General features: G+C 40.4%; 3 protein-coding genes across 9 annotated transcripts in view; 1 reads left to right on the plus strand and 2 right to left on the minus strand.

The window, feature by feature from the left end:
• vps13d (vacuolar protein sorting 13 homolog D) overlaps window positions 1-15028 on the minus strand; it is a 40445-nt gene extending 25417 nt beyond the window's left edge. For 2 of the 5 annotated variants that reach the window (XM_088289468.1, XM_088289466.1), the window contains exons 1-19: window positions 9788-10234; window positions 9035-9213; window positions 8184-8261; window positions 7862-8052; window positions 7653-7733; window positions 7220-7336; window positions 6945-7049; window positions 5911-6081; window positions 5388-5488; window positions 5119-5287; window positions 4784-4885; window positions 4442-4634; window positions 4136-4315; window positions 3510-3640; window positions 3356-3401; window positions 3065-3247; window positions 2611-2741; window positions 2399-2531; window positions 46-2289 (exon numbers count right to left, since the gene is read on the minus strand). In XM_088289468.1, the coding sequence (XP_088145594.1) occupies window positions 46-2289; window positions 2399-2531; window positions 2611-2741; window positions 3065-3247; window positions 3356-3401; window positions 3510-3640; window positions 4136-4315; window positions 4442-4634; window positions 4784-4885; window positions 5119-5287; window positions 5388-5488; window positions 5911-6081; window positions 6945-7049; window positions 7220-7336; window positions 7653-7733; window positions 7862-8052; window positions 8184-8261; window positions 9035-9131 (4453 nt within the window). In that variant the 5' untranslated portion in view covers window positions 9132-9213; window positions 9788-10234. Of the gene's footprint in view, window positions 1-45; window positions 2290-2398; window positions 2532-2610; window positions 2742-3064; window positions 3248-3355; window positions 3402-3509; window positions 3641-4135; window positions 4319-4441; window positions 4635-4783; window positions 4886-5118; window positions 5288-5387; window positions 5489-5910; window positions 6082-6944; window positions 7050-7219; window positions 7337-7652; window positions 7734-7861; window positions 8053-8183; window positions 8262-9034; window positions 9214-9787; window positions 10235-14994 lie in introns of those variants that run through there. The other 3 variants (XM_088289464.1, XM_088289463.1, XM_088289467.1) reach the window with 2 other exon arrangements.
• Window positions 11071-14781, plus strand: lactbl1a (lactamase, beta-like 1a). 3 transcript variants are annotated; one of them, XM_088289469.1, is made up of 7 exons: window positions 11071-11271; window positions 11367-11532; window positions 11942-12045; window positions 12113-12270; window positions 13036-13265; window positions 13487-13592; window positions 13680-14781. In XM_088289469.1, the coding sequence occupies exons 2-7, from the start codon at window positions 11427-11429 to the stop codon at window positions 14656-14658; spliced, it is 1683 nt and encodes a 560-aa protein (XP_088145595.1). In that variant the 5' UTR covers window positions 11071-11271; window positions 11367-11426; the 3' UTR covers window positions 14659-14781. The 3 variants fall into 3 exon arrangements, with proteins under 3 accessions (XP_088145595.1, XP_088145596.1, XP_088145597.1); XM_088289470.1 differs by having other exon boundaries at window positions 13036-13250; XM_088289471.1 differs by having other exon boundaries at window positions 12117-12270.
• A 2020-nt stretch (window positions 15029-17048) lies between the features above and the next one.
• Window positions 17049-21282, minus strand: suv39h1a (SUV39H1 histone lysine methyltransferase a). The gene is made up of 6 exons (XM_088291174.1): window positions 21187-21282; window positions 19601-19746; window positions 18724-19383; window positions 17841-17987; window positions 17597-17726; window positions 17049-17399 (listed from the first exon to the last, which is right to left on the minus strand). Exons 1-6 carry the CDS (start codon window positions 21203-21205, stop codon window positions 17275-17277), a joined length of 1227 nt encoding a protein of 408 aa, XP_088147300.1. The 5' UTR covers window positions 21206-21282; the 3' UTR covers window positions 17049-17274.
• Window positions 21283-21327: the final 45 nt, after the last annotated feature.

Here is a 21327-nt window from a genome sequence, read left to right on the forward strand (position 1 = left end):
AAGAAATACTTTGAAATTTCAAGTGTCGTATATTAATATTGTTACCTTTTCCTTGGCTGAGGTATTCAAAGAAGTCATGACGTGTGAACTGTGGTTCATCATGACTGACACTTCTATTATGGGACGGTGAAATGCTGCCATTTTTCCCCCCTCTTTGCATCTTCTTCAAAACCAAAGGACTCGTGTTTAGCGAGTACAAGCGAATGTCCTTGACAAGCACCTGGAGTTTTTCCCCTTCAGAATGTTGGCCGGTGATAAAATTCTGGATAGTTATACTACCCAAGTGGCCAACCAGCAGTTCAGGGTGTCCAGGTTTGCGAGGAATGGATACTACTGGTGACTCGATGTTTATATTGAGGGTCAACTTTACAAAGAAAGTGTCTAAGGTGGGTTCAGTTTCCTCCATGGGAATATCCTCTTCATCCTCCAGTGGATAAGACCAACTCTGAGTTCGGCTTCTTCGCGAGGGAGTCTCAAAGAGGGAAAACATGCCACTATACTCTGCAGTCTTTGTGGCAAGAACGGTTGACACTTTGGTTGCAGCGCTTTTCAACATGGAGCGGAAATTGTCCTCGACCTCATTCGCGGAAAGGCTCAGCTCCATCAAGAACTTGGCGGAGTGGTTGTAGTGCAACGACGCCATATGCAGATTTAAAGTGCAGTCCCCTTGGGAATTCTCTAGAAGGCGGAAATTCAAAGCTTCTGAGGGAGAAAGTTCTTGGTCAGCAAGCAAAGTTAGAACTTCATCAGTTGAGGAGTCTTCTGCATTGCCAATGCTTACGACAAACTGGCTTCGGCCTCCTTCCTGGGTCAAGTCTACCAACTGAATGGCACCAAGCGACCCATTAATGTCCATTCGACTACCTAAGGAAACATTAACCTTGGTGCCAGTGATGCTGGCAGTGGCAATCTTCAAACCTTTCTTCTCGGCACCCAAGACAGTCCCCGTGGACACAGTTCGAAGGAGAAGGAGGTTAAGTCGATGAATCTCTACAGTAAGCTCCTTGTTCTGGTCATATGTTGACTGAAAAGTTCCATCGTCTTCGTCCGTGGAGGGTTGCGTTGCAGGTTGCTGCAACGATGAAGTCCAAGTGTTTTCTTCTTTGGGGAAAGATTTTTGAAGGAACTTAAGGAGTTCCACCATGGTCTCGGGGTTTAGAATAATGTCCAAGTTATTGACCTGCATGCTTATCACCTGAAGAGAGCTGTCCAGGTTCATGGAAGGACAGTCCGAGCTCACAAACTGGTACTCAAGTTTAATTAGGGCCTCTTGATCCTTGAGAAAGGAACTGAGGGCAGCGATTTTATCAGTGCGCAAACAGGACTCTGTCTGATGACTCTGTTGCTCTGCAGATCTACTTTCATATGACATCGGGGACGACGGCTGGCTCTCTTGAAGACTCCCAGTGGGGATATCAAAAGTGAGATTTTTATGCGATGACACAAGAAGGTCAAAGTCTGATCCATAGGTTTGCAGGGTGTCCACGAGAAGAAGACCGTGGACAGTAAGAGAGACCTCTGCATCATAAGGACGCTTAACAAAATGGGCATTTGTTCCAAACACCTTGAGAACAGATATGTACCGGCCATCGCTCTCCACACCAAGCTGCATATAGTTTATTTTAAATTCAGCCAACAGTAGACGCGATTCCACCAGGACTTCCCGTGTGTGCTGCTCTAAGGTCATGACGCTTTGTGTCAAGTTCTTGGCTGAACCTTGGATCTTCCAGGAGCTGTCCTCCCTTTGGAAGATTTTCTCATGGCGGAGTGTAAGAGGGTCGGGAGACTTCGACCGCTTATCTTCGCCTTCCTCCGAATTCCCAGCTGGACTGCTTAGCCTAGCCAGACAACTCCTCAGAGCTGTCATCTTCTCAAGGTTGATATGGACTTTCAGATCAGGCAAGGTTCCAGACAGCACAGCCCCAGGGAGCTGGGGATCTGACGTGTAACGCAATCTCTGCTCCAGTTGCAACAACACGTTAAATTTCTCCACCACGTGAGTCGGCCCTACTTCGCTCTCTTGAAGGTTTTTCCAATTGTCCTTGTAGCGACCAACCATTATCTGCAGATCCTTAAAGGACAATGAGTATCTTTCATAAAGCTTTCTACTATAGGCCTTTGTACTTTCAGGCGACCTGAGACCGGGAAGTTCAGGACATTTTAGCCAGTCTTTCAAGGGCATGTCAAGCTCAGGTGGAGACTCTGGTGGAGTGGCCAAGGGTGTTTGGTACTCCTCATCACTCACGTCTTCCCTCTCAGGTTGGTTAGTTTTGCAGTCTTTAGAGTCATCTTGAAAGAAAAGATATACAAAAGTGAAATTATTTAGAAATGTAAGAGTGAATAAGTACGCAAACTTAATGTTTGCTTAACACTGGCGTAAAATAATTGTTGAATTTACCTTGAGAGTTGGTAAGCAAAATCCTGCCTAAATCGACGATAACTAACATTGGATCTCCCGATTGAAAATCATCGGGGAAAATGACCTGTGGTGCGCAGATGTCCAGTTTCATAGTCCAACGCTTACTGTTTTCCTACACAACATGATAACAACACTTTAAAATTAAATATTTGACTTTTGAATCACAACGCTTGGCAGTGAGTCCGACTTACAATAAATTCTCCAACAAGAAGCTGATCAATAGTTTGTCGGATTTCGGCTTTTGTCTGCCTTTTTAACTTGTCATACTGCCTCCTGGCAGTCTCTGCCACTTTCAGTTCTAACTCTGACTGATAGCCAAAACCTAGAAAGAAAAAAAAGGGATTGTCAAAAAATTCACCATGGTTAAAATAACATTGAAGTTGTGTTTGTGTTAGCATAAGCATTGTTTTATTTTAATACATTTTAGGCAATGGTGCTGGCTCTTTAAAAGCCGGATCCCTTCAATGATCCAGTGACTGACACATATGCAGTGGAGCAAGAAGCATGGATAAACACGAGTAAATTTTAAAGCAGAGTGTGCAAAGATACTATATTAAAAAAAAAAGGTAAAAGTAGACGTGCTGATCCAATACCTTAAGTGAGAATACATGTATAGACATTGAAATGAAGGTATCGCTGACTTACCAGAGGAATGAACTCGTCCTTTATAGAAGAATTCCGACACTTTTTTAATTGCTTGTGGGTTGTAGATGATATTCAGTGGGCTAGTGTTTACTTCTAGTCGTCTTTCAAACTTGGACCTCACAGGGTTACGCTCATAAAGCATTTCAAACACCGGCGATGAAAAGCTCTCCGCACTTGTACTCCCTGAAGAGAGAGAAAAACAAAACAAAAAGACAATGCAGTGTATCAAGTTTAATGTTTCATTCAATGAACCAAACATTAGCACTGAATTCTCCAAAACAGAGGCTTTACCTTGATTGCTGCTAGATGTTTGGTGAACAGCAATGACAACCTTGTCCTGCAAGATACAAAATCATGAATTGCAGAAAACATTTACAGTGCATGTTGACGCTCACCCAGATTGTGTGCTGCCAATGTTCCTCTATGAGCTACATTTTTTTTTTACCGTTTTTGGAGACACCAGTACAGGGAAGACAGTGCCATGGGTGGTCAAGTCTCTGAGGAACAAACCACCCAGCTTTACTGACAGTAGAGAAGACTCCGAGCGGGGTAAAGACTCTACAACCACCTTCACCTCTGTGGAAGAGTCATGACAGCACACATAAGTACATGTACCAGAATATTTAGTTTTCTGTGTGCGTGTTTGTGCATGTGAAGTGAATTAACAGCTGGGCTATCAAGAAGATGGCAAAAAAAAAAAAAAAAAAAAACAACAACAAAAAAAACAAAAACAAAAGCAGAATACTTTTGTTGATAAAAGAACACTTTATAGGTATTCAACAAATGGACAAAATCTACAATCAAGCAACATCTTCAAATATAGAGGTCTTGCAAAGAGAATGTGCAAAACGTGTCCTGGTCACGAGCAACATGATCATATTAAAATATGCCAGACAACAAATGAAAATCCACTGCAATCAGATATTTTACACACATTAGGTTCACATAATTAAGGTCCTTGAAGATGGAATTGGAATTCACAATCACTTCGTGATTGATTGGTGAAGTCAGCACAAAAGCCCGAACAGAATAATTGGTGTAGTCTCCCCTACATTCCCATTTTCTTCTTACCGGAAACCTCTAGCTGGATAACTCCACTTTCGTGCGGTATCTTGTCTTTGGTGTCTTGATGGAAGAGCGTTATTCCACCTTTCTCCAGTACAAACTCCAGCCGAGCAAACAAATAATCTCGCCTTGTAAACGTGTTCAGAGTGTGGGAGTCCTCCAGTGGGTCAAACAAGTCATCGGTTTCTGCTGTAGAAAAAAAAAAATAGCATCAGGATCAGCAGGATTCACTTTCCTCATCATCCTTCTCTTTTTCTTAATCGGTGCCTTATTGACAGGTATAAAAAGTCAACGTCTAAGTAAGCATCTCACCCAGAATATCCCAGGAGGATGGGCTTGGGAGAAGCACCTCGGGGCCTCTGCCTGAGTCCAAAGAATCTCCATACCAGCCACCCCAGCCCGGAAACCAAGACTGCAGGTATTGGATCATACCAGAGCTTCCACTCTTGGGGATGGATGTAGTGGGGGAACAAGGCTGGGGGTCACTGCTTGTCTCTCGTACATTCTGCGTGAGGAAAAAAATAAATAAATAAATAAATAAATAAAAAAACGCAATTCAAATAATGCGAAGAAAACGTTTGGAGTGGTAAAAATATATATATATATGTTGTTAAATTGGTGATTTTTTTTTTTATGTCAGTGATCTCATGCTACCTCAAGAATTTCTTCCTGTTTCCGAAACCAGTCATGGACAATTTCTCTGAGACTCTGCAGCACTTCCAAGGTCTGCTCCTCTTCCACTCGCTCAATCTCACTCTACGTGACGAAGACGAGTACACGCACAAAATACAAAAGCGCAACGGCCATGTCATATATAAACACATTTTGACAGCACCAGTACTAATAGCATTTGCTTTTATACCCATTAAACAAAATCCTGCCTAATAATTCTTTTGCACTCATCAATATTATCTTCAGTAGTTATAGTACAATACGAAAAGAGTATACTCATCAAACATTTTAGAGCACTGGCGGTTATAGTACACTACCTCTTCTTGAGGGCTTAGTGGGACTCCTTTGAGTTTTCTGAAGTAGAGGCTGGTGTAAGTCTGGGCATCTCGGGCCCGCTGGAGGGCAAAGGTCCAACTTCCCCGACGCCGCTGTTCCCTGATCTCACTTAGATTTGCCTCAATGGCAAACAACCACCATTGTCTGCAGCTACGAGAAAACGTTAAATGTGTAATTATATTTCGGAATGTACAGTACATTTGTGTCGCTGATTTGGTGCCATTTGGTGGCTCAACACTCTGAAGCTTACTTTCCGGAGACAGAGCAGTTGGGTCTCCATTTTCGGTAAAGCATTTCCCTTTCCCGGCGGTATAGTTCTTTGAGAAATGCCATGACCTGTTGGTATTGAACCTGAGGACGCAAATTCAATGCCAAAGAAAATCACTCAATTAAGAAAACACAACAAAACAAAAACTGTGGGGTTACATTTTCAATTCACAGGAACAAATAAAAATAAAAGCTCTTGCTGCAAGTGCATCAAATCAAATCGAATGGTTCTACTTTCAAATAAATGGACGGACATATGGAATAGCCGTTTATTTGGGAGATGCACATCACTAATGGCAAGACATTCAGATCGCCAAATATTTATACATACAGCATTCCACTATCAAGTTGAAATTTCATTTCAGAAGATGATTTAGATTCATATTTATACAACTGTAGGATTGAAACTTCAAAAACGGGTTGTGCATTGGTATTTTTTTTAAAGATGTTCAAGTCAAGCGAGTGCAGCATATACAACAATGTTATGTAATGAATCTGATACAGACCTGAGATAAGCGTAGGGACATGGTCTCGAGCTGAACGTGGCCGTGAATCCGTGGGGTGTGTCGAAACCTCAGAGGCTCCTTGGAGGCATTTCTTCTGAGCAACACGGAGGCACACACTGGTTCAAAAATATACTGGTGCTCCCACGTCTTCATACATTGGGTCATAGCTTCCTGCACATTTGAAAAACACAAATTGTCACGGGGAAAAGAAGTGTATAGTGTACGTGACGATATTCCAAAAAAACAAAACAAAAACAAAAAAATATATATAAATGCAAGGTCTTACACTTGTAGTTCTCAAATTTTTTTAATTGAATGCCACCTAAAAATACTTAACTCTCCAAGTACCATCATGACCAACTTTAAAACACAAGGTGTTCCTCAAAAGTGAAACCATTTTGCAGGTCCAATAATTTTGGCGAATCTAGTTGAAATATCCCAAAAAAAGATCTGAAGTTATAGAAACAGAACAAGATTTTATTTTAAATGTTTCATTTGAATTGGCCTACGCCCCCACTCTTCCTGCTAGGATTAATGAACTAAGGCAGAGAATGACTGGCACACACTGGAAAATGATCCAGAGACAGGGTTCAGCGTGCTTGGCAAGAGTATAACTACTGACTTGACGCGTCACAGAATAAACTCATGATGTTCAACATCTAAACTCTCCTGACGGTAGATCTGATTCTCACAAAGGACCAGCTGGAATAACCGCAGGTTTTGAGGGCCTCCCTTATATGCTCATTTTCTTTCCCTTTGGCCTACGGGCCGTGTTGGCAGTGTTGTAGGGTTCTGATAACGCTATAAGAGATACAGCATGAAACTAAGAACAAACACAGGACTGAGAACTCCAAACAGATACAAGAAGGTGTAAATCTGCAGAGTGAATAAACGTTAATCCTGGGCATGGTTCCATGCTAAGTCAACAGATAACAACCCAGTGCAATACCAACACCTCTCATAACAGGGTTGTGGACTTAAATCATATCAGTGCAGGATACACATACTGTGTGATTTAACTGATAAGATCTGACCTGGAGCTGATTCACCGGGAGTTTTGCCAGCATTTCACATTCTGTATCCCAGTAGACTCTGAAATCTTCAATCTCCAGCTGCTTCTGTCGAAATGGATTCCAGGCCTATGGAAATGGAAAATATATTACAACCAAATTTAGACACAAAGCCTTTTGTAAAATAAACCTGTAGGCCCAGTAGACAAATTGCAGAACAACATGAGTTTTGTTTACTACCAATCAGAATCACGATCATCTTTGCATACATTTTATGTTTGCAGTCAAACACCACTTGCCGTATCTTTGGAGGGATTCTGAGCAGAAATATTGTTGACGCATACTCCAAAGGAGAAGGGCTTCTCTGGATTGCAGGTGTCATCCTCAAATCTCAGGTGCACATCTTGGATGTTCAGCTAATCAAATGAATTAGAAATAAGAGTCTTTCTATGAGTTGTCCAATGAAGTCCAACATTTGCTGTTTGTAGTCTTTAATTCAACACTATCACCTCAGTAGATAAATCAGAACCTGAAAACTCTTGTATTTGGCCGGATAAAATACACTGAACACGCTTTTACTCCTCAGGGCTGCGGTCTCAGTCTCCAGCTTTTTACACTCTTGACTTATGAGCAACTACACTTCAAACTCTTGTGGGTATTAATAAGTAAAATAAAACAAATGCATTATATAGTGTATTGCATATAAAGATGAGCTTTTTCGGTTTACTGTACCTCAATGTTTTCCACAATCCTTGTAACCACGGATGCAGTCACAGAGTACCAGTAAGACTCTCCTTTTTGTTCACACTCACTCTGTAGGAAGAACCGAAGAGATAGAATAACTATAATAGACATATTATCAAACTTAAGACAAATCACTTCAGAACATTTTTGACAAAAAAAAAAGTCCTGGAGAAAAATATAAATCACAATCAACCTACTTTGAATTTATCCTCAAGAGTCTTCAGGAGATATTTCTTGCGCTCCCTCTGCTCCTCTTTCTCCTTCTCGTCATCATATTCCCGCAAATGGGCAGGACCAATGATGAGGTTGAGCTGGGACATGGAGATGACCCATGGGTCACTGTGAGGACGGTAGAATGGGATCTGAAGCGTAATCTTTCCAATGAAGCCTAAAGACAAGAAGAATCACGGAAAAAGGAAAATATAAATTACATCTCAGGATTTCACTGTTGCCACATTAGCAGCTGGGTGCACATTTGTAAGTAACCCTCCAGGAAAACATTAAAAACCAACGCCTCACCTGTTTTAACCTCAAAGGGCAGGTCAAATTCTTTGAGGGCATCTTTCCTTAGAGGTAGGTTCTCTAATTCAACTGCACCTGAAGAGCAGGAATAAGGATCATTCACATTTTTCTCAACATTGTCTGACAAAAATGTGAAGAAAACGTGGCAAACCGATCATCCTTAGATCCTTAGACATTGCTATTAGCATATTGTTGGAATTCAGACTGCTTCTGTGCAGTAACAATCACACTACAGTCTTTTGAAGCCTTTGTCCTTGATGTTTTTGAGAACACTGATGAGCCACAAATTATGACCACTTGTACAGTCTAAGATCTAAAATAACTTTACAAAGATAATAATGCTCAGTTTTAATTTGAATCAAATGAGTAATGTTATTGCAGACGGTAATAGTTAAATTAATATTTCTCTTGACAGTGTCAAAAGTTAGCATTATTATCTTTGTAATGGCGGAATATGTGATCCGGCCAAGTGGCCAGAGTGCTATGGTTCACACACTAAATCAATCAACAAAGGAAACACTGCTTATGAATATTTGTCAAGTAAAGTTACACTAAATATATTAAAATATACACAAAAGGGATATGTTACTATCCGTAAATGCCTGTTAATTAATGGTCAACACTCATACTGTAAGATGAGATAATTAACAGACAAAATTATTTACCACAGTCATTATGAAATCTATATTAAACTATCGAAAGTATTTTGCTAGAACTTGCTAAAAAACAATAACAAACATGTTTTTAATGCATATGAGGAGGAAACGGTCAGATATATTTTTTTTAAGTGAAAAGACCATACAACAGGATTGTAAAACATACTGGCTAAATAGGTACGCATTAATTACCTTTGAGAAGCGCTATGGAGAGTTGATCTGTGTTTAAGTTGCTGACATATTTTCCCAAATATGTGTTTAGCACCCAGGCGACAAGGCCTTCCAACATCCTGTTGGTTTAGGGATGCCGCTCGTCCCCAAAAAATGGATGTTGAAAAAAGGACCGCTCTCAGGGAGAATGTGTAAGATGTCTGACAAACAGAAAGAAAAACATATCTGACGTCACACTCGATTTTGATAATGTTAATTTGATTGCAAATATTTTTATGGCAAAAAAATGCTAATATTACTGCAGCAGAACAAAATACACTACAGGTGTTTATTTTATTTTTTGGTTACTGCAACAACACAATGGACACATTAGAATTGCCTTTTTGCATTGATTTGTCGTTTTATTGCCAGTGAACATTTCTGCGGCTTCATTCGGACGTTAAATTTAATTCCTCCATTCACAACGTCTTCATTTGCCATCTGTTTTCTGAGATAGACATTAACGACAGTTTCTAATGTTGCGATAATTCTGCATCTTACACATGTGCACTTTAGAATTAAATCAAAAGAAAGACATGGAATGTTTAACTATTGTGTGTCATTAATCGCATTAGGAACAAGCAGGGGAAACACGACGACGATCCTGCCAGCAAAATGAGTCACAAAAGTTCTCTCAAGTTAGCTCGCTGTCAAGCCGCATTACAACCTGGTCTGCTTACAGCTTGCATTGCTAACATGTAATTAAATCAATAAAAAACGGTGCCACGAACTCACCCCAAGGACATTTGTTACTTTCCATAAATCACTCCTTCGCTGGGTCCATGATGATAAATGCCACTGTCAAGGAGGTGACAGTTTTGTCGTTCGCACACAAGGAAGAACTAAAGTGACACTGTTTTAAAAATAATACGCCATGAAGACGAACATGAGTTAGAGCAGCATAGTTTAAAATAAAGCAAACCCAAACGAGACAGCAGGCAACACCAAAGCCAAGGTGGCTGTGGAAAGGGCAAGGTTGTAGTCCACACGCCTAAGCTAACCACCAAGCTAAAACAAGCTCAAGAAAATCGTATTTAGCCTCAAATCAACAAACCATTGGGGAAGCGAACTAAACCCTACAATATTGAAAAACCGGTACGTTTTCATGGAAAACACGTTTATTCTACACCAAATAAACACAGATCAGCTTATTTGGGATTTATGTCGCGCGATTTTATAACCATTGGACTTCCAACTTGTACTTCCTGTCACGTGATCAAAACAAACCTTCTTCGTTGCTGTCTTCTTCTATGATGGAGTGTGTGATTTTTCTAGGACTGATGTTGAAGTAATCAGTAAATAAAGTGATACATATTGATAATTATTCTGTTCCTAATTATTGAGAAATTATTAATGATCAACAGTGTCATTGATGAGTAATTAATGTCACAAATGGTGTAGTAGTGGTACAAATACGCCTGACTTCGGTGCAGGCAACGTGGGTTTAGTTCCCACTCGGTGACAGAGGGTTGATGCGGCGCTACTGAACACTCCACTATTTTTTTTATTATACTTTTCCGAACATGCATGTTTTTGGAATGTGAGAGGAAAATTCCCAGAGAAAACACACCCCAGAACCTCGATTAGAACCTAGAACTTAAGAGCTTTGAGGTGTTTTTTGTGTATTTATATCATGTTTTTCAGTCAGACATGACATGGTGATATTTTCCTTAGTGCCATTCTAGTTGTTGTTCTATTGTTTTACAGCACAAAAGCATGACTGATATTGCTATCCAGTCCAAAAAGCTTGAGCCAGCTAGGGTCAAATGTATTGTTTCTGTATTTAACTCATCAACAATCAACTGATAAGTTAGGATAAGTCAGCAGTTTTCTACTTATATTATTTTTTTGGGATGCTAGAGTATATTTCTTGACTTTAGAACTGACCAAATTGAGCATTGACTTATCCTTCTTACCCAGTAGACCACTCCAGAGAAATCAGCGGATTTGTCTGTGTGGAGGCCCCCCTTGCAGATTATGATGTCACTGTAGAGTTGTAATGATTTAAGGGATCACAGTCAAGATTAGGTACAGTACATAGAGGTAGACGTTGTGTAAAAAGGTACGAAGGAACAGCGCCAGAATTAACTTCGACAGACGGCTGCAGGATTCACCCTCGTCGACCTTATGGGACCTATAATGGGATTTTTTTTATATATATAAAAAATATCAAGCAAACACAGATGATTTCAAATGAAACCTGCTTTTTATGTCTTAAGGTAAGCTTTACCCTTTTTAAATGTGAAAGTCAAAAATCGTACCTAATGTAAATAAGTGTGGTTGTTTTTATGTTTCTTTTTTTTCTTTTAAACAGCCCTGAATTTCAGCCCCAGTATTGTCCTGTAGTTTTCCACATCAAGCTTTAATAAGCAAGATGAAGGTAAAATGGACCATGTTGGGCATGGTTGTCTTCTTCCTGCTCTCTGTGGTTATGACCGTCTGCTTCATATGGCAATACAGGATACCAAAGTTGAAGACAGGTAAAGTATGCGGTTGTTTTGTTACTTAATTTGTAAATGTAGTAGGATTACACTCGGCTGGCACATGATTATAAAATGCTGAGTTTTAAAAAAAAAGGAAAATGTGGAAGGAATGAGTAATGACTGCTTTTGTATGGAATTTGAAAGCTGGTTTTAGATTCTTGTGATCACAGCGACTGATTTGGAGTTTAAAAAAAGTAATCATAATTTGACTTCAAATGGTTTAGTTGCTGTTCATGAAAGAGGATTAACGTGAATGATGGCAGAATTATTTATTGAGTTGGCGAAAAAATTGACAACATATTATGGAGAGGGAAGTTGTACCATTGTCAAAGTCAAAGGTTTGAGATGTTTTCACTTACTCTGATGACATGAGAAATTAAAAGTGGCATTTCTCATGTTCACGCAGAAGAGGTTATAAACGAATTTGTGGCAGAGGAGATGTGCCCTCGTTATCCCGAGCCTGTGCCTCTCAAACATCCCATCATATCTCTAAGAGTGGCTTTAGAGAAGGTAAGCTCTCTTCTTTCTTTGTCATTCCGGACGTAATTATTATTATCATTTTTTCTTTTCCCACCAGGTAGATATACTCCTCAGGACCAGTGTCGACAGCACCAAGCTTCCAGCAATATCTGCCATTATGGTTTTAAATGACTCTGTTCTTTGGATTGGTAATTTTGGCAAAAAGAATATTAGTGACCCAACATCACCAGCACCCAACGAGTACACAGTGTACAGGTAAGATCACATACAGAGGGAGGATCAAACTATCTACTTATCTACCTATCATCTGACTAGTCGATTTTACTACTCCACATCCACGTGTAAAGCTTGACGTCAATTAATCATATAAATATGTTTTTGGCATCTCGTTTCCCAATCGACCAATTTACAGATGACATTCAGCTCGTCCGTCTGTGGATCAGTGAAAAGCGTGGCCGGCAAGCCAACACACCCTTCATACATCTGCATGGGTCTGCGTATTAAATATAAGATGGAAGTGAACGAAAGCAGCGGGAAGCCTCGCTATTTCGGGAGGCTTAGGCTATTTCAAGAGCTGCTGGGCTTAAAATGTTCATACCAGCGGGACCAAGGGACTGTCAGTGAGAAATGAGGACAGCTCGTGGCGCAACAAAAGGCCTGGGGCTAAAATAGTATAATTGACATAATTGAGTTGGACCCATCTTTAATCATATTAGTCCACTACAAAAATTTTGAGTCGTTGAACCCCTACTATTCAAAACTTTATTACCAACATTTTCATCAGCCATTTTGTGACTTCTTGGCAAATGTTTGTACTTATTGCATTATCCTGAAAAAGCAGGTCCTATATCGTGGAAAAGGGTTATTAAAAAGACTACGATAATTCTTCCATTGGTTGCAAAACTATGTATTAGGTTCATTATATTCAGGTTTTAGCATCCTTATTTTAAGAAAAAAAATCCTTCCAGATTCAGTTTAACATAGCGATCACGTGAACTACTTGAATTGTTGCATCTACAGAATTGCAAGCCTTTCCAAGATCTTTCCCACGCTGATGTTGTACAAGCTGTGGGAAGATGGCCTTGTGGAATCACTAGATGACTCGCTGGAGAAGTACACGGACAACTTCACCATCAAGAATCCGCTGGGTAGAGAAAGGGAACCGGCGTCCACGTCAGTCAGGACCTTCAACAGAGCTGCCATTACCTTACGTAGAATGGCCAGCCACCTCTCCGGTAAGAGTAACAATGGTGAGCTTTTTATTAGCTTTTAACACACCATGTTAGTTAACTTTATGTAAACAGATGAGCAAACCGAGCATTGACAAGATCAACATGGGGTGGTGTTGAAATAAAAATGGAGCACTTACACTGGGCAAATGATGCAAGATGAATGTTGGCTTGACTGAATGATATTTAGTGTTATTAGCACTAGAGATTTAGGTCTAGTAATGTCATTTATTGCTTTACAGGATTTCCGCGAAGATTAAGGTCAACTAATCTCCTTTGGAACGGAGACACACAAGCAGCCCTTCACAAGTTACAGGATGATGTCCTTGTTGCCGATCCAGGAACAAGGCAAGTTTTCTCTTTGAATGAGAATCTCGAGAACTGCAACCTAATGGATTTGTGATATCAACCTTACAGTAATGTGCTTCCCTACAGATGTCACTATAGCAATGTTGCTTTTTCCTTAATGGCCAATGTCCTGGCTGAGAAAGTGGCTGGAATGGACTTCGAAAAGTGGGTATCCCATAATGTTTTGTATCAGCTCAGCATGAAGAACACCGGTTTCGACATGACTCCTATGATTCAGAAACAGATGGCAGTCGGTGTCTACAGCAATGGTCAGCCAGCTCCCCTCTACAACCTGGGGTGGTATCGACCTGCGGGTCAGATGTATTCCACAACGGCTGACATGGCAAAGCTCATGATGGCTCTCCTGGGATCATACAGCAGGACGCTTCTCCGGGAGGACACCCTAAACACTATGCTGACCCCAGTTTTCCAATGCCAGAGTGGCTACTTTGCCAGCTACACGGGCACACCATGGGAGATTAACCAGCAGCTGGGCTACGACGTCGTAAGGAAGGACGGTGACTTGGATGGCTTTGCAGCCTCGCTGTCACTGGTGCCGCGACTCAAATTAGGACTGGTGGTCCTGATGGCTGGGGTACGACCTCCAGACCAGGATTTAGTGAGGCTGGTATACAGCCACCTCATCCCTGCAGTGGAAGGCGCTTTCAGGGATGCTGAACTGACACCCAGACCTCCGCCTGACCCAGCTCCATATGTAGGCTTTTTCACTTATAGGAATATGACTTTCTATGAGATTAAAGTAGGGCCAGATGGGGCTCTGTTTATGCAACAGTTTGGACAACAGGTGGATACTAATCTCCCGGACAATTACCAAACCATCCACCTTCAGTATCTTCAGGATCGGGTGTTCAGAGTGGCGTTCAGGAGCCCATACCCTTGTAAGTTAAAAGTCAACAGTGCCTCAGTTTCCTTGGAGACTCAAGATAGACAGCTCTTTAACTTTTACCTCTTCAACAAAAAAGGTGTGTCACCAGGTTTTGATTCCCCAGGACTCAACACTTACAAAGTAATGAGGATAGCCAGCAAACCGTATTTTAGCACATAAAAAGTGAATGGTTTAGCATGATTTGCAAACACATTTCGTACTTCAATGTCATTACAAGATCGCTTTCTCACAAATAAAAGCAGATGAATGTGGTTGTTGTTTACGAGCATCAACACCCACCCATTTTCTATGTCATTTATTATTTGATGGGGATTATCTGATTTTGGGTGAAAGGGCAGACGACACATGGGTATTCAAACTTTTTCCTTCAGCGGCCACAGAAACAAACATATCAAAATCAATTAATAAAGCAATGTTGTAGTTTATATTTGTTTTTAAAAATGGTCATCTCACAACTTTGTTAACTCATTCACCGCCAGCATTTTTTAGACTCACCTTTATCCTACCATGTGGAGAAAAAAAAATCATACATTCCTGGAAATGAATGTCTAAATTCATAAATGTCACTAGCAGTGAATGACTTAAGAACACTTTCACATCCATGTCAATGTGCACAGTTTTTTTTTTGTGATCAGCTGCAGCGCATGAGGCTGATTGGACTAGTATAAAACACTGGTCAACAAATTTTGACCACATTTTCTAATGTAAGTAAACTTTTCTGATTTTTTTGCATTGATTCCACATCTGCCCTCATTTTGTCTACCATTTTTATAACAATATGTTATATAGCAATATATGTGGTAATGTTTATGAATTAAGTGTTAGAATCAGCAACAGGTGGATTTTTTTCCCCCTGAAACATCCTAGCCATAAACTACAACGTATGGCAAAATCTGTATTTCCCAAGCTTTTAGGGGTCAAACTTATAGAAACGAAAAATGAAACTATTTCATAAAAGTGATGTGCTAGAAAAACATACAATTTTTAAAGCCATCTCTGAATAAAATTTGTTGATGACCAGTGTAATTCAAGGCATAAATCAGAAGGGGGTTCAGTGTTCTGAAAGCATGATTCCCGCGTGAGTGAAAATTTAAAATGAGGGCTTAGAAACTGGAATAAAATAAAATCGATATGTATATGTTGTCAATCTCTGACAATGATTTCAGCCTTGGTGGTGTGTCAATCTATTTTTTAACATAGAGACAACATCGACACTGAGCCTCACTTGGAGTCTACTTATAACTCCAAAAGCGGCCACCCTAAAAATGTAAAGACACATTTACCGCCTCCCTTCCCTCACACACAATATTAAAATGTAATGTAAAAATGTCATGTTATTTATAATCGATCACATATGTACACTTTGTAACACTTGATTAAATATACAATGCATCCATTTGACTTAAAAAAAAAAACAATAAAAAGCAGACAATGGGGTCACTGTATTTCGCTGCACAACAGTCACTGTATGAAGCCAACCTGTACGAGCAAAATGAAATTGAATCAAGTAGTTTTCATGGGTCTGACAGAAAACTGAAAGAACAAGTAGCTGTAGCGGGGAGTGAGAGGCAGGAAAGCTGAGTGGATGCATCTCAATGAGAAGGAATTTGACAGGTAAGAAAATCACAGGTTGGAATCTGACGAACAGTTGACGTACAGCCGGGGTATCGACGCTTAACCCGTGAACAATAAACAACTAGCACAGATTAATGCGTCAACTAGTGATGGGTCCAGCGACACTGAGGCGTCGATGCGTGCGCCGAGCTTCCAGGGCAAACCCCGTGTTGGTGCGCTTACTGCTTTAAGAAAGTCACGTGACCACTACCGGAACCGTGTCGACACAGCGGTCGCGCGCCAAACTGTGTTTATAAGGAAGCGCATCTGTCAACAGGATGCACGCTCAAACAAGCATCAAGTTATTGGCGCGTTACTCTGCGTTAAATATCCGCAAGATGCGAGACGTCACTGGTAAACACAAGTTTTCTGCCGTGTGCGCACTCAGACGTGCAGCGCGATATGTCAGCAGGACACGTTGGACGTACGGAAACCCGCTCTTATACTGGAAGTCCATGGAGGCAACGTTCCCTCACCTATTTATATTGGCCACACAGGTGTTGTGCACACCGGCCTCTTCAGTACCTTGTGAGAGGATCTCCTCAAAGGCGGGGGAAATTGCCTAAAAAAAAAAAGAAATAGACTGAATAACAAAACGCTGGAGAAACAATTTTTTTTAAATAAAAATCTTTAATTACAATGAGTCCATTGTCATTCACAACACTTTTAATTAGGCATTCAGACAGATTTTCACTTAATTTATCAACTGCGTCTCGAATATCAAATATTTTTTTATGAAAGTACGTATATGTAAAAAATAATGTGAATGCAAATGCCTAATCAATGGAATTGGATACAATTAGTTTGACATATCAGTGTCAGATGACCCTGTCAAATGTTTCCTGCAAGTTCACCAGGTGTCAGTATTCAGCAACACAGTGTCAACACAGTGCGTCACTGTGTCGAAACGATACAGGATGCCTCATCTACCCATCACTAGCGTCAACATAGCCACTTTAGAAAAACATGCAAGTTATTTGAAATTTAAAAAAATAATTTTTAAAAACAATAAATGATGACCTGGAAACCAAAGTACTCCGGCCAAATTTATGTTCGAATGTCAGCAATGTTTTAAGAGCCTTCAAGAAAAATACGAATATATACAATATGCAACATTTTATACAGACAGCATTTTTGTTTGCCAGCCACACCAGTCACTTATTAGAACAGGTATTTTCTGCACGAGTCTGATCCACACCGACACTCCACTCGAATCCTCTTCTTCGGCGAACTGGAGACACCCGCAAATGTGAAACTGGAATCCATCTTGGAACTTTCTGTGTCAACTGGATCGATTGGAAGCGAACAAAGTACATTGCAACGTGAATAAATCACCTGTTTTTCTTTTTGGTTTCAAGTCATCCATCCATACTAAAACTATTGAAACACATGTAAAATAAATCAACTTTACCAGCAGTTTAGAATAGTTTGAAAAAAAAAAACCCATTCTAAATCAAATACTTGCTAAGTAAAGTGCACTCACTTTGCATTTTGTAGTCAAAGTTGAGTTCCTCCCCTGCACGAATGGACCGTGTGGAAAATAAAGCAATTCTTGGGAGCCGCTCATCAATGTTGTCAATAAACACATTGAATACTTGCAGGTTTGGGTTACACTAAAAAAAAAAGATGTAAAAGTGATCAAAGTTCTGTATCTACACTTTAATCAAAATGCTGTACATTTTGAAATACAACAGCAAGCAGAGAAAGACATCATTTAATATACCCACACTGTGGTTGACAAAGTGAGAGATGTTGCCTTGGTGAGCAGCATCCACGGTGTATACATCCTCCACATAATCCAGGTCGAAAAGGTACGTAGAGCCTGCGCGGTCGTATATGTGACCTCGCTTCTCTGCTTCGTCTGTTGTGATGATCTGGGAAACAACACATAAAGAGTGTTTTAATCCCTATTTGGTCAATTGCGGTTATTGCAGGAGCAGAGGATATTCGCGCTAGGGATGATCTGTCGCCTCTGAAATTAAGTTCAACAACTTCATAATATTGTTATTACTACGCTAGCGAGCCGCCCTTCCACTCATGAATAACCAATCTTTATTACAATAAAACGCAAAGAAGGATCAATGCAAATCTTTAGATTAACAATGATTATATAATGTACAAAGAAACATATATATTAGTTATATTTTTCACTTGTATAAAAAGCGTTTGTCTATCTTGGACATAATCCACCACCATGAGCAATCATTGCTCTACTTTGGAACATAATGGCATGCTACAACGTGTTCTCACAGTTTGAAAGAGGACATGCTATGGACCGACCAAGTAAATATAGTTTTCATTATACCGCCCCCACACAGTCTCTCCAACTATGACTTTGCATCTTGGGCGGGCGAAGAACCACTACTTTCTAGTCTGCAGTCCACATCCTCACGTATCAAAATCTGTTTTCGTCAGGGGCTCAGCAATACATGAAACAGGGTGAGCGATGGCTTGCTCAAAACAGGCTAATTTTAGCAAGACAAAAAAAAAAAAAAAGGAATGTAAAATGTACTCTTGATGCTTGGGTTATTTTGACCAAGACTCATCAACTGCCTCCTTCTAATACAACACTTCTTTAATGATTGCATACACAGCCAGATTTACTCTTACCTCTCCCACATACTCCATGACAAAAGTGTTCTTCTTTATATGCTGCAGGGTGCGGACACCCCATCCCCGACCGTTGTCCGTCTTAAAGATACTCAGGTCAAACTGAGTGCCTTTTTGCACCACTCTATTGAGGCAGTCTGAGCTACAGAGGCACTGAGAATTACACTCGTATATGGGCTGTCCTGGCCTAATCCGGACCTGGCCATGTTCATTGTAAGCAACCCGATGCAATGATGCACCAGGACAGCATCCGTTCACCGGCTCCTCAAAACAGTTCTTGCACTCACAGCCCACAGCCATTTCATCGAAAGTGATGCCAGGACCTGCTTTGTAGTTGTTGATATATGTGAAGTTCTTGGGTGGACCCTCCATGTCGACATCGTTCGTGACAAAGATGCGACCGGGGTGGTTGCAGGTTAGGTTCAACTGAGTTTCCCAGCTCTCCAGTTTCTGACGGAGTTTAGCTTTCTGAATAAGGAATGTTGAAATTTCCTTATCTAGCCTTTTGGGGATGGAACGTCTTTTCTGGCGCCTCAGCTCCTGATCCAGGTCCTGGTGGAACTGCTTCATCAGTATGGAGCATTTGAGGTGCCTCTTGGGCTCCCAGCTGTTGACCGACTCTGAAAAGCCTCTCCATTTCACCAGGTAAAATTCTTCTTCCTAAAACAAACATCCCAAGTCATTGTAAAATTCAAAGTGATAAACGTCAACCATATCTCTGGATAAAACAATGAAAGCTATGAATGATACCCACTTTCATTAAAGCTAAATCATTTGAACAGATTGGCCACAAAGGGCTCTTCTTTAACTTTGTTGGTCAATTTCAAGCTTTCATTAAAAGTTTAGAACAAATGATGATGATTAAAAGGTATCTCACCTTAACCTTTTTGTAGTCACAGAGGAACTCTACCTCATAGTCATTGACATTGGCTTTGGTTATCCCCAATTCTTTACAATGAAGCCCCTCTCGGCGACACAAGGCTTCAAGCCCATACCACGACGTCTTGCTAGGCACACTGCAATCTGAAAAAGCAAACCACTTGGCCACGTGACGAATTTGAGTTCATGGAAAAATATCACATTGTTGGGGTACAGGTAATCTGTTGTTTTGGGTTTTTTTTGCGCTCTGTCAAAGTAATAAACAAGAGGTCTTGGTGACGTCATAATCACCGTTTCCCAAATTCATCCAGCCAAAGCTTACGTTACAATTGTTCATTAAGTTTGAATAATATTGTATCAAAGATACAGTATATGTTAAGTCTAGCTCACTTTCCTCTATTAAGTGAAAAAAGTGGAATTTCTGTATGACTAGTAAATGTACAAATTGTGACAATAAAAGCAATTTAAATGTGTCTTTTTCGTCAGTGGTGAGCTATTGTGCAGTGCGCGAATGGTACCATTTCATGGCCTATATATTATAGTAAAAAGTATGAACTAAATTAAAGTAAATTGTGGTTTTGATAAGCAAAGTTGGAAAAAACAAAGATGAAATACAGCTGTCACTTATTTAAGTACAGTAGCGTCTTCGAAAGACACGACGTCAGACGTACATTCAGGTCTTTTTTTATTGTTAAAACAGCTACTGTGGCCAACTCCGAGCAACCTGTTCCGTCATCATTACACACAACTCCTTCCCGCTTCTCCGTCCGCTTCTTTCCTTCCCGTCCAATTCGTTAACACTAGTCTTAATATTCCGTGGATAATAATATCGTGTGGACGTAAGGCTTACATTTGAATTGTAAAAGTTTAATATTACGATTCCGACTTTGCGTGTTTTCCCATCCCGCGGGAGTTTCGGTTACTTCGGTTGTCTTGTAGCTTTTGCGATCGCCCTGCGGTTTCAATGTTGTGTTTTGGCTTATGCATTTCCGTTGTAGATTTTGCAAAAGCGTGTATTTCAAGTGTGTTGTGGCGTTTGCAATTGTTGTGACCGTTCTCGGCCACGATACCCTTAAAATTGTGAAGAATAGCCACCACATTCCTAAAGTATTCAGCCTCGATTTCAACACACATAAATGGGGATTAGCAACCATTTTAATCTAAGGAACAATTTAAATGAGTATCTGATTATTTTGCGAAGTCAAGGAACCGTAAAAGAGTTTAACAAAAATCAAATCGTCTTGAGGGGCACTTAACGAGACATGACATGGCGCGAGTTTAGTTTGCCTACACAACTTTTGCAACCTAAACAGGACACAAAAAATAATGCTATGACATCAGTCAAAATTAGCTAACGTGAAAATGACATCACACTGAATATTTTGCTACATTGTCTCAAAGGGAGATTGCGTTTTAAGTACAATAATCTTGCGCGGTTATATTTGCACGTTATTACAGCGCGTCGCAGAGAGACATAATTTTAGTGTGCATACGATACAATGAAGATGGAATCAAGACACTCCTAATCACAACGTTACAAATCAACATAGTTTGAAATTTAAATGCTGGTTTTTCCTCATTTACCGTTCGAAATTTCCGCCATGTTTCCCACGCAACCGCCAAAAATACATTGCTGAGGCGGACCCCAACGCAGAGGCCACTGTCTCGACTGCTGATTGGTTGAACGTTTTCTGTCAGCCGTCTCATTGGTCCTTATGTTACTTT

This window comes from Idiotropiscis lumnitzeri, chromosome 3 (genome assembly GCF_059441095.1).
Source record: "Idiotropiscis lumnitzeri isolate Australia: NSW breed Sydney's pygmy pipehorse chromosome 3, RoL_Ilum_1.0, whole genome shotgun sequence".
Lineage (NCBI taxonomy): Eukaryota > Metazoa > Chordata > Actinopteri > Syngnathiformes > Syngnathidae > Idiotropiscis > Idiotropiscis lumnitzeri.

Bases quoted from the DNA above. Each gene is read 5' to 3' on its own strand.
- suv39h1a (XM_088291174.1), bottom strand. The intron at 19,384-19,600 runs GTGAGATACCTT...TGTTTGTTTTAG, and splicing joins GTGACTACAAAAAGGTTAAG to GAAGAAGAATTTTACCTGGT. The intron at 17,727-17,840 runs GTGGGTATATTA...TTTTTTTTTTAG, and splicing joins CTCACTTTGTCAACCACAGT to TGTAACCCAAACCTGCAAGT.
- lactbl1a (XM_088289469.1), top strand. From the start codon at position 11,427: ATGAAGGTAAAATGGACCATGTTGGGCATGGTTGTCTTCTTCCTGCTC. The intron at 12,271-13,035 runs GTAAGATCACAT...TTGCATCTACAG, and splicing joins AACGAGTACACAGTGTACAG to AATTGCAAGCCTTTCCAAGA. The intron at 13,266-13,486 runs GTGAGCTTTTTA...ATTGCTTTACAG, and splicing joins CTCCGGTAAGAGTAACAATG to GATTTCCGCGAAGATTAAGG.